Genomic DNA, 12,901 nt, shown 5'->3' on the forward strand with positions numbered 1-12,901 from the left:
GTTAAAACATTAAAGCAAACGATACAAGAAATTTAATAACTGGGAACGTGCCGTGTGGATTCTCATTCAATGAACGTTACATGGAAATTGTGATCTAAGTTTAGCACGAAGAGTTCAGCGCCTAACTTAGGATTTAATACCGTGAATCAAATCTCGTCGAAGTCTGTGACATGGGAACTAATTCGCTGACTGAATCGAATCGCATCAGATTAAACTATTACAAATTGAACTAGTGCCGAGATCACAGTCCACAGTTTGAAAACAATTGATCGTTTGTGTACATAAATCAACTAAAAATAATCATGATGTGCTTTTAGTGTTTTAAGTAGGTAGTGTGAGCTATCAAAACAGCGTTTCTATTGCAGTATTCTTTTAGTTGGCTTAATTTTTCGTAGTATTTAAAGTTTACCTACTCATTATAGACGGAATGTTATCGTTATTGATCTGTAATGAATAACAATGGTAGGAGCGATTTGATTTTGATAAAAACTTGCATGTTTCTTATAATCCGAGCACAAATGTGTGTAATTTAATATGAATCTGAATAAATAAAAAAAAAGTTTTAATTCGCTTGGGATTAAATGATGCGTTTTATTCCCGCTTCGTGAGGCGTTGACATACTTTTAGAGAATGAGAAGTGAAAAATATTTATAAATCATCGCTAAACTACTGAACTAATAACAGCTACTGTGACTAGGATTATCTAGGAGCGAGTTGGGCAAAATTGATGGCGCTGCAAGTTTGGCGAGCTCGTTAGACTGTTATAATGCACGCTGGTGTGAACTACGGAGGTGAGAATGCTTCAAATGTCATTAATTTAATTTAATTATAAATTTTCACGTCAACTGGCTTTAGCAATGATACTGCCCGCCATTATAGTTCTTATTGCTTTGAAAAGTTTTTCAGTTTTAAAAGAATCATACTATGATCTATTGGATTAGGTAATGTGAGTCTAACATCTGGTAGTTTGGTGATTGGTAAACGGTTGTGTTGCTCTAACGACGAGCTCTGGTTGAGTTTGAAACGCGTCAGTTTAGTGTGGTGGTGGTAATAGATGGGTTTGTGTGATTTGTGTGTGTTCTTACAGTGTGGTGGTGGAACTGCATGAACACACATTTTTGGATAAACGTAGCTATTATAAGGGTCGCGGGCTCGCGGGTGAGCAAAGTAATGAGGGCTATCGTTTTTTGTCTCACTAGATGGCGCACTGTTGCGTGAGGTTTTTAAGTGTGGCTTTCAGAGTGTTATTACGGGCGTTAAAACAAAGTTTAGATTAAAATCATATTTAAAACACCTTAAAACCGTACCATAAAAGTATCCAGCAACCACAGTGTTGCTAAGTCCCGTTTTGTTCGGAAAAAAAGGGAGGACAAAAGTTTCCGAAAGACAAAACTGTCTCAAAACACAGACATTCATTGCCCCGTAACGCATAATTACCATAATTAATTTCAGGTTATGCAAAATATTCACAAAAAATTTCTTATTATAAATAAACCCGCGTAGCTCACCCAAACACTATGAGATTTGACATTTCGGAGACCTCACGCTACACTAGCGCCTCTAGCGGCGAATTCATTCGCGATAGCCCTCATTGTTTCAGTTCATTGATATGGATTTCCGCAAAGTAACGCCTGAATCAATTAATAATTTAACTATGCTTAGGTACGAGTACTCGATTTCATTAGTGAAAATGTTTTCAGAAGCATTTCTAAACATTGTCTATTAAAAATATCTACTTATATTGTAAAATAACTTGATCAATATAAAAATAGTGAGAGCTCGAATAAAAATATTGGCCGAACCAACTTTCAAGAGTTGTTAGACGATTGTTAAGAACTTCAACGTAAAAATTTCTAGACGCACCACTCAATAGGTACTTACTCGGAGTCAGAACGATGGGAGTTATACACAAACATCATAATTATATTTAATGGTAAATAACAACCACATTGAAAACACTACGTTGGGTGAGTCTATTCGAAATTCAATGCGTGAGGCTAATTATCAAAGTTTATAAGTCACGGGACTGCGCAGAGCGGCTTCGGCGTAAGCGACCAACGGATAACGGTTACAAATAAAAAAATAATTTAATAATGTTTTTTTTATTTACGTAAGACATGATTCACTTCAAAATCGTAAATTGTGAGTTGTTTAATAAATTAACAAGAAACATTAAAGTAACATTAAGAACTAAATATAATGTAGATTAGACTGAAAGTACTTTAAAAACTGCTGCTGTATAAATGGGGTTTAATCTTCTCAATTTTTAGGTATTACAATACTCTAATTATTAACTCGTGATTCATGCTACATAATTAAATGGACTTCGTATGTATCAAATATTTGCGTGGGTCTAGCGTACTTCATGACATGAAGAAAAAAAACTACTTAATTATTAACTCGTGATTCATGCTACATAATTAAATGGACTTCGTATGTATCAAATATTTGCGTGGGTCTAGCGTACTTCATGACATGAAGAAAAAAACTTTAATGATACCTAGCAAAAACATAGAGTTGAAATTATTCAGTGAATAAAGAACTTTAAATATTTTATAAACGAGTTACTAAACTTACTAGCTCTCATTTAGATCTTAAGCATTACATTAGTTAGAAAATCGAGACTCAGGAGGACATCATCATGTACTGGACATGTCGATTTGACAGTTAGTGTTATCGCTCACGTCTGTGACTCAAAATACAATAAAAAGGCAGCTTGAGAACTTATAATTAGTGACGTCCGAACAGGCATGGCCCAATTATATATTATCCCGGGCAGAATTAGGGGATTGTTTTACCTCGCCCCGGATCAATTCCCTGATTACGTTTCAGACAGCATTAATCAGACCAACGAATCCGAAACTAACTAAATGGATTCTATTTATAAGTCACTCTAAAATATTACCCAAATGTTTACAAACAAAGTTGGTGATGTAGAAATTTCAGTTTTTCGTTCCAATTATACCGAAACTGGAGTTGAAACATTGAAAAATCTGAAAGGTAGGTATTAATTAATTTTATTGCTTGTGTTAAAGAATCTAGGAGAAACACCACTGATAGATGATGAACCGGGTTCCATTCTTGGTACAAGCCATATTTTTCTGTTTTCTTCATGTGTTCTAGTTTTAATGTAATTAAAAAAATATAAACTTATTGTTAACAGAAAAACCGTCCGTAAAAATACAAAAATCGGGAAATAAAGTTTCTGAGTTTGGTAGAGATGTCAAATAAAATTCAAAAAACAAAATAACATGAATAAAGTTAGCAATAGTACCTACAAGGGGAAATGAAAGGTACCTACTTTGCTGACGTAACTTAGGACACAACAAGTGTCACGGAACATTATAATCAGCGCCGGCGCTGGGTTACAGCAAGAGGAGCGGCCACTCTAGGCACCAAATGGCAAGAAGCGAAGTTTCTAGTGCAAAATAAAATTTTGTTGGCGCCTTTTAAGGGTTTACTAATGATTCGGCGAATAACGTTTGGCAACCTGTTTCATTTCGCAACTTTTCATTTCCCAACTGTTTAATATTTCTGAAACTGTATATATTTCAGGATTTTTATAAAACTAACCTAACCTAACCTAAAGGGTTCTACACGATGGCCCTGAAATAAATCCTGAAATATTTACAGTTTTAGAGTTTGCGAAATGAAAAGTTGCGAAATGAAACAGGTTGCCAAACGTTACGTTGCGAAAAGGCAGTACTCGCCTTTTAAGATGAGCAGAAATTGTGTAGATAATCTCGCTCTACCTTGATTAAGGGCTAGAGCCGGCGCTGGTATACATACATTGCCTTGATATTGTCACTCCACCGTAATTATCGTACACGATAAAACAATTCGTTGATTTGCTTGGAAAATTTTAGACTAACGCAATTGTGTATTTTCGCTGGAATTTGTGGCCATTAAATACCAGAAAACGTGTTTTCCAATTACCGACTATTGCGGCGGATGCCAAATATGAGGTAGTCCTGGAATTAGTCTGGTATACAAGGGCGCTTGTTTTATACACACGCTAATTAATATGTATAGTCACCAGCATTGATATCAGCCACAGCGGAGCGTGCAAAAATATCTGACAAGTCCTTCCGGGCCTAGAAATAAAGTCGTATCAGATATATTTATGCACGCTTGTTGTGTCAGATATTGATGCTGGTGACTGTACATTAGTCGCGTTTCCTGGATAAATATCTACTAGATATGTAAAACTGCATTTAACTTTAGATTTAGCTATACATTTTTGATATATGTCTTTATATTATATTACCAAGTCAACCACATACTAAATCATAAAACAAATAGATCCTAACTACAATCGGACATTTGACATCAAGTTTGCTTTATCATAAGTTCAATATTGAAGGAAAACTTTTTATGAGTGAATGTAATAAATATCTACCTTTAAATATCTACCTTTAGCTATTTAGTGTACCTTTGTAAACATTTGCCAATTTTGTTTCTTTAGTTTTGTACAGTAAACTTTATATACATAAGTGCACAACAAGAGAACAAGAAATTAATAAAGAAGAATTCAGTCAGCAAAAATAAAATCTTCAGCAATAAACACCAATGAAATATCACATTTTACTAAACCGTAACGAATTCTACCCTCGTCACGTCACACTACACAAGCACCTCATTATTTAATTAATTATTGCGCAAATTTTGACATGACTGAGCACTGCTCTTTATTTATCCGAATTTGTGTACAAATTGTTAACCGAATGAAACGGGTACACCCAGTACCTTCCTCTTGTAATGGAATATTTAACGGTAGAATTTCATTGTTTACCGTTATTGCAAATATTTTTTAATTAAACCCTGTGAATGTCAGATTTCAGAAAAAATATCTGATGTAAATGGAAGTGCTATTTGTTTAGCAGTTATTATTTCCTTAGCTAAGGGAGTTCAGGTAAATGAACAAAAGCCGAGAGTTACCTACTTGTTTTAGAGAATCAGCTGCAGATTATGAGATTAATTTACTTATATCAGAATGAGAAACGTATTAAAGCTACATCTCTGGCAGTGTAAAATCAAGCATATCATCCACATACTCACGATAATTTCCTCCTAGCTTACAAACAGCAGCACTTAACATGCAGTGTTGTTGTCTACTCAAACAAAATAGTTAAGTCCTTTCTAACTTCAGGTGCCCACATGCAGTAAGCCCGTTTCTAAACCACAAGAGCCCGGCAAAGTCTGACCGCTGTGCCATAGCATCCTTAAACAAACTGCATAGACTAGCTTTAGTTTCCTGCAGGAACTTGCAAGTGTCTATTTTCCATTTCAATTGTCCAACACTTATGCCGCAGATGCTTTAGTAAGGCTTCAGTTTTCATTCCCATCGAAGTTTCAATGGTATCCTTGTGGCTACAAGGTGTACTTTGGTTGCCTTGCACTGTGACATGGAGTGCCTTGGAACCGCTATACAGTTTAGTTACAAAAAGTGACTTTTTAATAGTTTGAGTGCCGCCAGCGGCCGCGTTTTATTCAATTTTTGCTTTTCAAACGTCTCGTGTAACGAAGTTACGTAGTGATTGATGTTCCGCATTGTTTTGATCCATAGCTAGGTTTAGAAGTTTCATTTACACTTTGCAATCTTTTTGCGTCATCACATCCATACTACGATGTTGTTGAATTTCGAATGAGAGGGTACAATAATTACCTGGTAAAATCGACATAAACTCATCTATCGAGGACTAGTTGGAGCTAAAAAATATCAGTAATACAAAAAAACACTGACCCCTTTGCCAGAGCACTCGTTGTTGTTGTGCCCGATGGGACACTTGGTGTGGTCGATGTAGGGGAAGATGGAGGTGCAGGTTTGGTTGACGCAGACGAGGTTGTCGCCGCAGGGAGTGCCGTCGTTGACCAGCCCCAGCGGGCTGATCTCGGGGTGGTCCGGAAGACCGGTGGTTGCTCTGAAACGTTGAGGGTCAGAGTGAGTTCAGATCTTGATGTTTGAGTAAAATAAGTCGAGCTACTGAATTTGGTAAGGCCCTAAAGCTTTTCAACTGCGTTACCTAAATCGATGAATATGTACATGAATTAAAACCAATTGCTAACCAATCCTGCTACTCTGCGAAGCGTGTATCTTTGTTTACCCATAAAAATCGTTTACAAGTTAATCAAGGTAGTACTTACATTCTGGCTTTAATTAATGGTAATTATATTCTTTTTAAGCCCCGACGCAGTTAGAGAGATGGCATATAAGTTTGCCACTTCTATCTATCTCTTTGTGGTCTCTTTGTACTCATAGCTTTCAAACGGGTGGATCAGTTTTGATGTGGTTTTTAACCGATAGCCAGTTTTAATCGAGATTGTTCTCAACTAAGTATCCCAAAAATAGATTAAGACAGACTTCAAATGACAAATGTTGGGAGTTTTTAACTTTTCCAGCTTGATTACGTTAAGGTCGAAACGGATCCTGATAAAGTGAATCTATGGCTTTGATGGAGAATATAGTCTCATGATAAACAGTCATACCAGCTGTTGACTTACTTGCATTCATATTCAGTGCCCTTGATGGTAATAACAGTCCGGGTGTAGTACTCGTCCATGCCAACCACAACCGGGTACCGGTTGCCGAGCTGGCACTGGAGTGAGCCACATTTCACGTTCCTGTCACAAATTGTACTTTTACTAACGATTCATGATATTTTAACTGACGTAAGTTGGTTATTGACCTATATGATTTACAGTTATTCATACTGAGAAAAATAAACTGAATTCAATTTTATCGGAACTACAAATTCGCTTGAAATAAATGAAATCTAGATTGGACTACAAACAAGGTGCGTCGATAGGTAAAATTCAAACGAATTTGTAATTCGCTGATACACTCCATGCCGCACTGGATGTATGTACATTATATTAGTTACTGTTTTTCCTATCGTAGACTGTTAGTAGAGTTGAACTGCTCCAAGTACCCTTTGTCCTTGTTGCCTGATTCTAAATGTTGTAAAACTGTAAAGCAAGGATGGGATAGCTGTCCTAAAAGATTTTCCCTTAACCCACTTATTCCATCTCACACTTGATATATCCGTTGCCGTCCTTCTCGCAGTGAACTGTCAAGACTCCTTTCCAATTTTCACTGCTCGAAGCAATCTTATCTTATCTACAGATGTTGGAGCACTGAAAGGAAAGGGTGCGAAAAAGAAGAAAGAAGGGAGCTGTTCCCACAGATTTTTCTTTAACCTATTCATACTTACTGATTACCAGCAGTGACTTGTCTCGGCTCCTTTGGGTTAAACTTCCCGAAGCTCTGTTTTTCCATGTTTTAGGTTGCCTATCCACTGATTTTGGTGCACTGGAAGGCAAGAGCAGGATAGCTGTCCCAAGAAGAATTTAATTTAACCCCTTCATACTCACTCCATTTCACACTTGATGTATCCGTTGCTGTCTTTTCCGCAGTGGCCCGTCACGGCTCCTTTAGAATTGAACTGCTCGAAGCACTCCTTATCCGCACCCTGGGTTCCCGGTCCCCAGATGTTAGAGCACTGGGACGCCAGGGTTGGGCAAGAGCCAGCAAAACAGTAGCCTTTGCCGTCTTCGCAGGGCTCTCCGTTTTTCCTGTAGGCGTCGGGTGGGCAGACGCCAGTAAGCCCAGTACAGGTTTCTTCTATGTCGCATTCATTGGCTGCGTCTCGGCAGGTCACGCCACGGGGTTTGAGCTGTGAAAGAGATTTTAGCTGTTTTGACTGAACATGAAAACTGGTGAAAAAAAATTACTTACGTTTGGCAAAGTGCGATAAGATAAGTAAATGAATTAATTGTGCTTCGACATATCTGTAGTCTTCTCAATAAAGTATCAAGTAAGTACTCGTAGTTGGGCCAATGAATTTTTTTACCCAGACTAATCTGTCCGCGACATTTTTCAAACAATTGCAGATTTTGTAAGTAAACATGTTTTTTCTGTAATTTAATAGACGGCGTGTACATGAATGCATGCCATCCTACGTAAGTTCAACCTATTAAACCCTGAAATATCTTGTTGGAAGTGCGATTTTTTGGTAACGCTAGAGACAATTTTGGTTACGCAGGAGACGCCCAAAGTGTCGGTTAAAGAGTTGATTGGCCCAGTTATGGTTTATAGAATAAAGTTTGGGATCACCGTGGGCTTTAAGCTCAATAAAGCAAATGAATGAAGGAATTAAGTCTAAACTAGTAATTGGGCGCAATCACCGTTGCCAACGTCACTTCTACAGTACCAAAAATATGTAACTTAGGAATATTATAATATGTACTCGTAATAAAATGAAAGCCATGTTTGACAAGAAACCGCCCAGCAGGCAGCAATCCTAATTAGCTCACGCCTTCATAAATACAAACACCAGAAATAGCGTCCTAATTTGAGTGAAACTCTCAGGCACTCGGCTACAATGTCGAAGGAAGGCGTATATACATTAATTTAACGTCACATGCCAGGCCAGAAAACATCGCGCGACAGGTCGCCTAGTTTCATAACAATAAAGTACTAAGTTCTAACGGAACAAGAAGGAGCTTACATTCTGCAGCTGTTTGGCATGTACGAGTATAATAATATTAAGTTACAGCCGCATCAAAGCAATGCCATTTGTATTTTAAAATATCAAAGTTTTTTGTACTCGTTTAAAGGTACTCCAGTACACAAGACTACACAGATGATTTGTAAGGCATTCCAACCAGCATCTTAGTTTGATAATTTTATGTATATTTATTGAAATAAAAAAGGTATAGAGAGGATCCTCCATACTGAAAAAAAACTGTAACTACTACCATCGTCATCAACTCTAACTAATTTTCGCGTGTGTGTTGCTAAGAGAGTTTGACTAGCTTTCAAAATACACACAATTGTCGACTGCCGGGCTGCTGAAGCTGACACCTTTGTGGATGATGGCAATTCCATACACAGCTACGTACGGTGTGTTAAAGATCAATACTGACCTGGCATCGTTCGCAGCAATCGCCAGAAGCGCATTGTGCCTCCTTGGTCAGCCGACACGTGATGGGATCGCAGCAAGGGTTCGAGTTGTGGCACTCCTCTATGGTCCCGCAGTCACATTCCTCGCCCTCGTCCAGCCGCCCGTTGCCGCACTGGCGGTGGACCACCAGCTGGTGACAAGAAGAACAGGTTAACAAATTGTTGTACTCATATGTAAAGGTGGTAAGATGGTATGTCGCAACATAAATCTTAAATATTTATATCCTGTGAGTTAAGGAGCAATTACACTGTGTCGCGCAACCATTTATCCTGACACGGTTTAATGAGAATAAGATGAACTTCAGGAGAGCCGAGACTATAATTTCTTTGATTTCGGCCTTCAGAGTTAGTAGCAGCTTAAAATATTTAATTTGAAAACTTGGCAAAGTTATAAATCTCTAAACGTATTTGTCTGTTGAATTTGCAGTGGTTTCATATAGCTCGTATACCAGTTTGTTTCAATATTGACGCTTGTGTTCGTTCGCGTTTATGTACCGACGCCGATTAGGAATTCTCTTTGCAAACGACTAGCAAGAAAATGTCTGAAACGGCACTTTAGCCGATGTTATATTCGTTAGAATTTATCTTGCAATCGAAAATAACGCTCCAATTGAGATATCAGCCTTGACCCGCCGCGAGCGCGGAGGGACCGCCCAATTGAAACGGAGAAAAATAAAGCACTCGTACCGACACAATCATCTCTCGATAAATATGTAAACCTGCCAAATCGAAGCCTGAGTGGAGGCGCTGCATTATCATCCGGCGATATGTAAATTTATTCCAATAAACCGCCCGGACGCCCGCTCCTGTTATTATATATTCGCAAACGAAGAGATAATTCTGTGCGCGGGCAGCCCGTATTACCATAACTTTTATTAAAGGAGTGGGCCTCTGCAAGGAGCTCGCTCGACGACAAACAATGCGGCGGTCCTGATTAATTTTCGACGTGGAAATCTGTTTTGCATTCGAATGAACTATGCCGTGTTAATGGGCAGAGTGGAGTGCGAATGAGCGCAGACATCGAACTTTGCCGCCCGGCCGATGGTTTTAAAGTTGTCCCGACAGCTTGCAGGTGACAAGCTGATTCGCAATGCGTTAAAGTTGGCGCGGCCGGAGGAGAATAAATAAAACAGACTCGATTTTATTCCGACGACGTCGAAGTCAATTTGGAAAGTAATTCAAGTCCTTTGATTACGTGTAAATAGAAAGAATTCGTGTTTCGAAGTGTTCGATTACAGGATCGGAGTTTCTTTTGATGATCGTCGATAAATTGTACACTGATATTTTTCTGGGAAGTGTTTTGGTTGCGTAAGATATTGTGTTGCTGTGGCTTCATAAATGAACGGATGAAAGTATTTACAAATGATTGCCGTTATTCTAAGAATATATTTACTTCATATCGTAAAATAATAGTTTCTTCACTAAATATAGCATATTATAAGTGAGCATGTCACAATCCATACTTGTTTGTTTCAAATTTTAAAAGTTATTTTTCATCCAGTTCTAGCTTTCAGCCAGTTCAGTTAATACGAGTAGATGAGACGTACATACCTCATTCGGTTTGTTGAGAAGGCACAAGCCCTGGCCTATCCGGAGCTCGTTGATGTAATCATTCTTGGAGCAGTCGGAGAACTTGTACGGCTGCACGTGGTCCAGGCCCACGATGGTCTGCGCCATGATGCACCCGTGCCAGTCCCGGCAGAAGCACTGCTCGCGCCCGTCGTCGTGACCCATACCTGGTACATGACAGTATGTGAGGGTGCTCCTATCGGATCGAGTGGGGACACTTACAGAATCGATCGACATTTGTTAAAATCACTAAGCGGCGTATTTTTTAGACGCAGGTAACGTGTAGTGAACGCGCGTTTATGCGCTTCAAACGAAATTCACTCACTTTTGTATTAGCTCATGCAAAGCACATCGTCTGCGCCTAAAATACACCGCGTGTATAGGGCCTTAGAGGCAATATTGAGGTTCTCGTGGAACGCAGGATCAGAAAATGTGGTGTACTTTAGGTATACCTATAGGAATACGTTAAACATGTCCGTAATAGCCATGCGCCACGAGCTTACTTATAAACTATAGTGAGCACGCTACTACATGCCAAATTTTACTTTCTATCGAGTAAACCTTGTTGTCAGTAACTCCTGACTAAAAATATTTTACAGTTTTGGTAAGACATCCAGTTTTGTTCTTCCAGTTATCATTGCAGCCCTACTCTAAAACATTTAAGTCTTGTGTGTCGAAGTATTGTACTAATCCATCACTCACTGTCAGATTAATTTCTCTCTTCTTAGTCGTGCGCTCTTGACAGAGTGGTCGTGGTCATGCTTCGATCGATCGATTGATTAATTTAAAACATCATTAATTACTAAATGACCCGTTATTAATTCAACATTTCAAAAACGTTTAGTCCGCTATGAGCATCTAATCTGGTCCCCTGGGTGATTATGCCCACTATAAAACTCGAGTTATCCAGGTAATCCTAGTGGACCAAGTTAAAGGGGACGCGGAAATAACAAAAGATAGATAGATTGTTTGAAAGATGTACTACAAAGAGTGATGATAGGGTTGAACAGGAGACGGCGTGCTTTGTCAATCCAAACAAAAATAAAGACTGAAATACCTAAGATGAATTTTAGTAGTGAATTTGTTTGCTTGCCATTTGGTAAAAATAATATCCGGATGTGTTAGGTTTATAGCAATACTTAATAGCTCGGTAACAGCTGATTGTGTCTTAGAAATCAGATAAGCAATTTGCTGAGTCTGTGTTGTCATGTATTTAACACAACTTTATTTTAACACAGTAGGTTCGCTATTTTACGGGATCGCTAATGCGGATCGGAATTATTTCCAAATATTCGTCTATAAATCATGTTTGTGTTGATCATGTGAGCCATTGTGCCACCAGGACATCTTGATGGTTTGTTTTGATCTCACACTAGAGGTCACACGGTCACAGTTTAAAAAAAAATTGAGAACAAGAAGAAACTTTAACGATGACCATAGACCAGACGTTCCTTTACAAGTCGTACAGAGAACTCAACTCACTCAACTCATAAAATTAGGTATAGGCACTATTGCGTGAAATAGTTTACTTTGCTTGGATGGCAACAACAAGTAGTGTTCGTGCTACAAACCGATGTTGTGTCCGATCATGTGAGCCATGGTGCCAGCCAGGAGATGAGGCTCGTAGGTGTTGGTGTCCACTGAGATGCCCACGGACTTTGGCGTGCACACGGTGTCCGGAACGGAGATGCCCGACTCGCCTCCGGGGAAGGAGAGCCCGCTTGAATAGAAATCATAGAATTACGCATTTCGTCCATAGTTTGAATCACCAAATAGGGTATCTAACAATAAGTTAGTCTGAAAATAGTAGTCTCCTGCAATCAAAGACGGGATAGTACAAACATTTATTTAGTGACGAGCACCTTTATAACATATTCTATTAAAGCTAAGTGACGGTTTCGGCAGTATTTTGATATGTGTCGAATGCGAATTTTCTGCCATGTTGTTTATGTAATAAATTAATCATAATTTAGGCATTGTATTGATTAGGTACTGTGGGGGCGATGGTATAGTGACAAAAGGCTTTATTAAAGTTTTGTGCATCCTAGCGTCAAAAAAGAATGCACACACACACGCTTGTGTCTACGTTAAAACATAGTCATTAGTCACAGCTCGAAACCAGCTCAAGTTTGAGGAAGAAGAATTAAAAATTACTTAATTTTTTAACTCCTTTGTTTAACATTGTGATGTGTTAGTCGAAGTCTTGCATATACTTTGTAAACGGAATTGGTACATTTTTGTTTACGATCGATGTGTAAATTAAAAATTAACTACGTGTGTATGATTTCTGTACTACGTGTTGGTGTTCAATAAAGAGTACGTGTCTTTACACCAAAGTGTAAGTGATTTGTCTATACAATTGGACACGAG

At 38.5% G+C, this 12,901-nt stretch overlaps 1 protein-coding gene across 1 annotated transcript in view; it reads right to left on the reverse strand.

Annotated features, from left to right (window-relative positions):
* LOC141427742 (disintegrin and metalloproteinase domain-containing protein 22-like) overlaps window positions 1–12,901 on the reverse strand; it is a 163,720-nt gene that overhangs the window by 18,806 nt on the left and 132,013 nt on the right. The window contains exons 8-13 of the mRNA XM_074087334.1: window positions 12,103–12,251; window positions 10,514–10,698; window positions 8,926–9,093; window positions 7,372–7,673; window positions 6,502–6,621; window positions 5,744–5,921 (exon numbers count right to left, since the gene is read on the reverse strand). Coding sequence (XP_073943435.1) covers window positions 5,744–5,921; window positions 6,502–6,621; window positions 7,372–7,673; window positions 8,926–9,093; window positions 10,514–10,698; window positions 12,103–12,251 — 1,102 coding nt within the window. The remainder of the gene's footprint in view (window positions 1–5,743; window positions 5,922–6,501; window positions 6,622–7,371; window positions 7,674–8,925; window positions 9,094–10,513; window positions 10,699–12,102; window positions 12,252–12,901) is intronic.

The sequence above is a fragment of the Choristoneura fumiferana genome, chromosome 5, assembly GCF_025370935.1.
Source record: "Choristoneura fumiferana chromosome 5, NRCan_CFum_1, whole genome shotgun sequence".
In the NCBI taxonomy this organism is placed as follows: Eukaryota; Metazoa; Arthropoda; class Insecta; order Lepidoptera; family Tortricidae; genus Choristoneura; species Choristoneura fumiferana.